Here is a 1,712-nt window from a genome sequence, read left to right on the forward strand (position 1 = left end):
GGTCGGCGGGTGGTGAGCAATTGCATTGTGCATCACTTGCTTTGTATATTCTTCTTTTATCATCATTATTATTATTTTCCCTTCCTTTTTTGTGCTATTAAACTGTGTTTATCTTGACCCACCAATTCTACTCTTCTTTTCCTGATTCTCTCCCCCATCCCACTGGAGGGGGGGGGGTGAATGACCGGCTGTGTGGTTTTTAGCTGCCTGCCGGGTTAAACAGTTTAACTGTCCTGTTAAAGGACAACAGTCCTTTTTGGCACCCAACGTGGGGCACGAAGGGTTGAGATAACGACAGATCTGACCAGTGTGTTAAGGCAAATTTGTTATAAGCATTCATCATATTGGTTTAACAGTCGCTGGTCACAATGTTGATTAATTTACTTTCAAAGTTGTCGTGCTTGCTCTCGAAGTTGTGTTATATAACACCTTACTTGCTGTATACGTTCCTTGTGCTGTTAATCACCTCTGGGAGCTGGATCAAGATATCATTTTGCTGCACTGTGTAACACTACTGACTTATGATGTGATAATTTTTGGTCGTGAGACTAATTTTTGTATTTGTACTTTTGTATTTATACTCAGCATTGACATCATCTCTGTACCTTGGGAGTCACTTTTCAGAAATATTAATAATTACACGTTTTACCTTTTCTCCTCGGGGAACCAATCTATGGGGGAGATGGGGGGGGAGACTTTCCCCCGCTCCTTCACCTTCCCTTTCTCCTTCAGGCTAGTTACAGCAGCTCTTGAGAATTTTGAATATCTCCTTGGGATTCAAACGAGCATGGTCCTATTGCTGTGTCTCCTGAATGTTGTTCACATCTTGTTTAAGTTTAAACAATTATTTAAGATTACCATCCAGAGATCAATCCCGGCAACAGGCACTGTGGCTACTCAAACCCTGCTGACAGGCACTGCAGTTACTCAGACCCCAGCGACAGGCACCGTGGCTACTCCAGCCCCCATGACAGGCACTGCAGCTGCTCAAACCCCAGTGACAGGCACTGCGGCTGAACCAGAGAACCAACCCGTGCTGGTATCAGTCGCCCCTATACAGAAGAAGAAATACACAAGAAAATCACCTCAGTTAGTAAGGGATGAAGATGAACCAGGGCCATCACGAGAACAGGAGGAGGAAGAGGCAGAACCCATAAATGAGACGGTAACCACCGATCCCTATCCTTGAGTGAGCTGCGAGATTTCAGTCGTCGTCCAGGCAAACATGTCGTCACCTGGCTGCTCCGATGCTGGGGTAACGGGGCCAGTAGCCTGGAATTAGAGTGTAATACGAAGAAAGTCTCTCTTCCTCTCTACGGGCCTGCATCTCGGCTGTGGAGAAACTGTCCCAGAAGGTCCAGCAACTCAAAGAGGGTATGTCCTACGCCCCACCTGTATGGACCAGTATCTCAGCCATTAGGAGTAAGTGTCCCTCTGCTCAAGACAGAGGATATAGTGGATACACACCACGGGCTACCTTGTGGTTTTACCTACGTGACCACGGAGAGGACATGAGGAAGAGGGATGGAAAATCTACCTCAGCCCTAGAGGCACGGGTACGTGAGTTGCAAGGAAAAACAATCACAAAAGGGGGTTCTTCCAGGAAAATTGCTGCTCCAGTTTCCAGTGGGCAGTTCCCCAGACAGAGTAGAAGGCTGATCTTACTTCTGATCTTAATAAAGGGACTTTTGATTCACATTTACAAGAAGTGA

The 1,712-nt window shown here is 46.3% G+C and overlaps 1 protein-coding gene across 1 annotated transcript in view; it reads left to right on the forward strand.

Moving 5' to 3' along the window:
* The first annotated feature begins 1,376 nt into the window (after positions 1 to 1,376).
* The window catches only part of CUNH12orf45 (chromosome unknown C12orf45 homolog), a 12,181-nt gene continuing 11,845 nt past the window's right edge, over positions 1,377 to 1,712 (forward strand). The window contains exon 1 of the mRNA XM_009288424.1: positions 1,377 to 1,560. Within this exon, the coding sequence (XP_009286699.1) occupies positions 1,377 to 1,560 (184 nt within the window). The remainder of the gene's footprint in view (positions 1,561 to 1,712) is intronic.

This window comes from Aptenodytes forsteri, unplaced genomic scaffold (genome assembly GCF_000699145.1).
Source record: "Aptenodytes forsteri isolate BGI_AS27 unplaced genomic scaffold, ASM69914v1 Scaffold56, whole genome shotgun sequence".
Lineage (NCBI taxonomy): Eukaryota > Metazoa > Chordata > Aves > Sphenisciformes > Spheniscidae > Aptenodytes > Aptenodytes forsteri.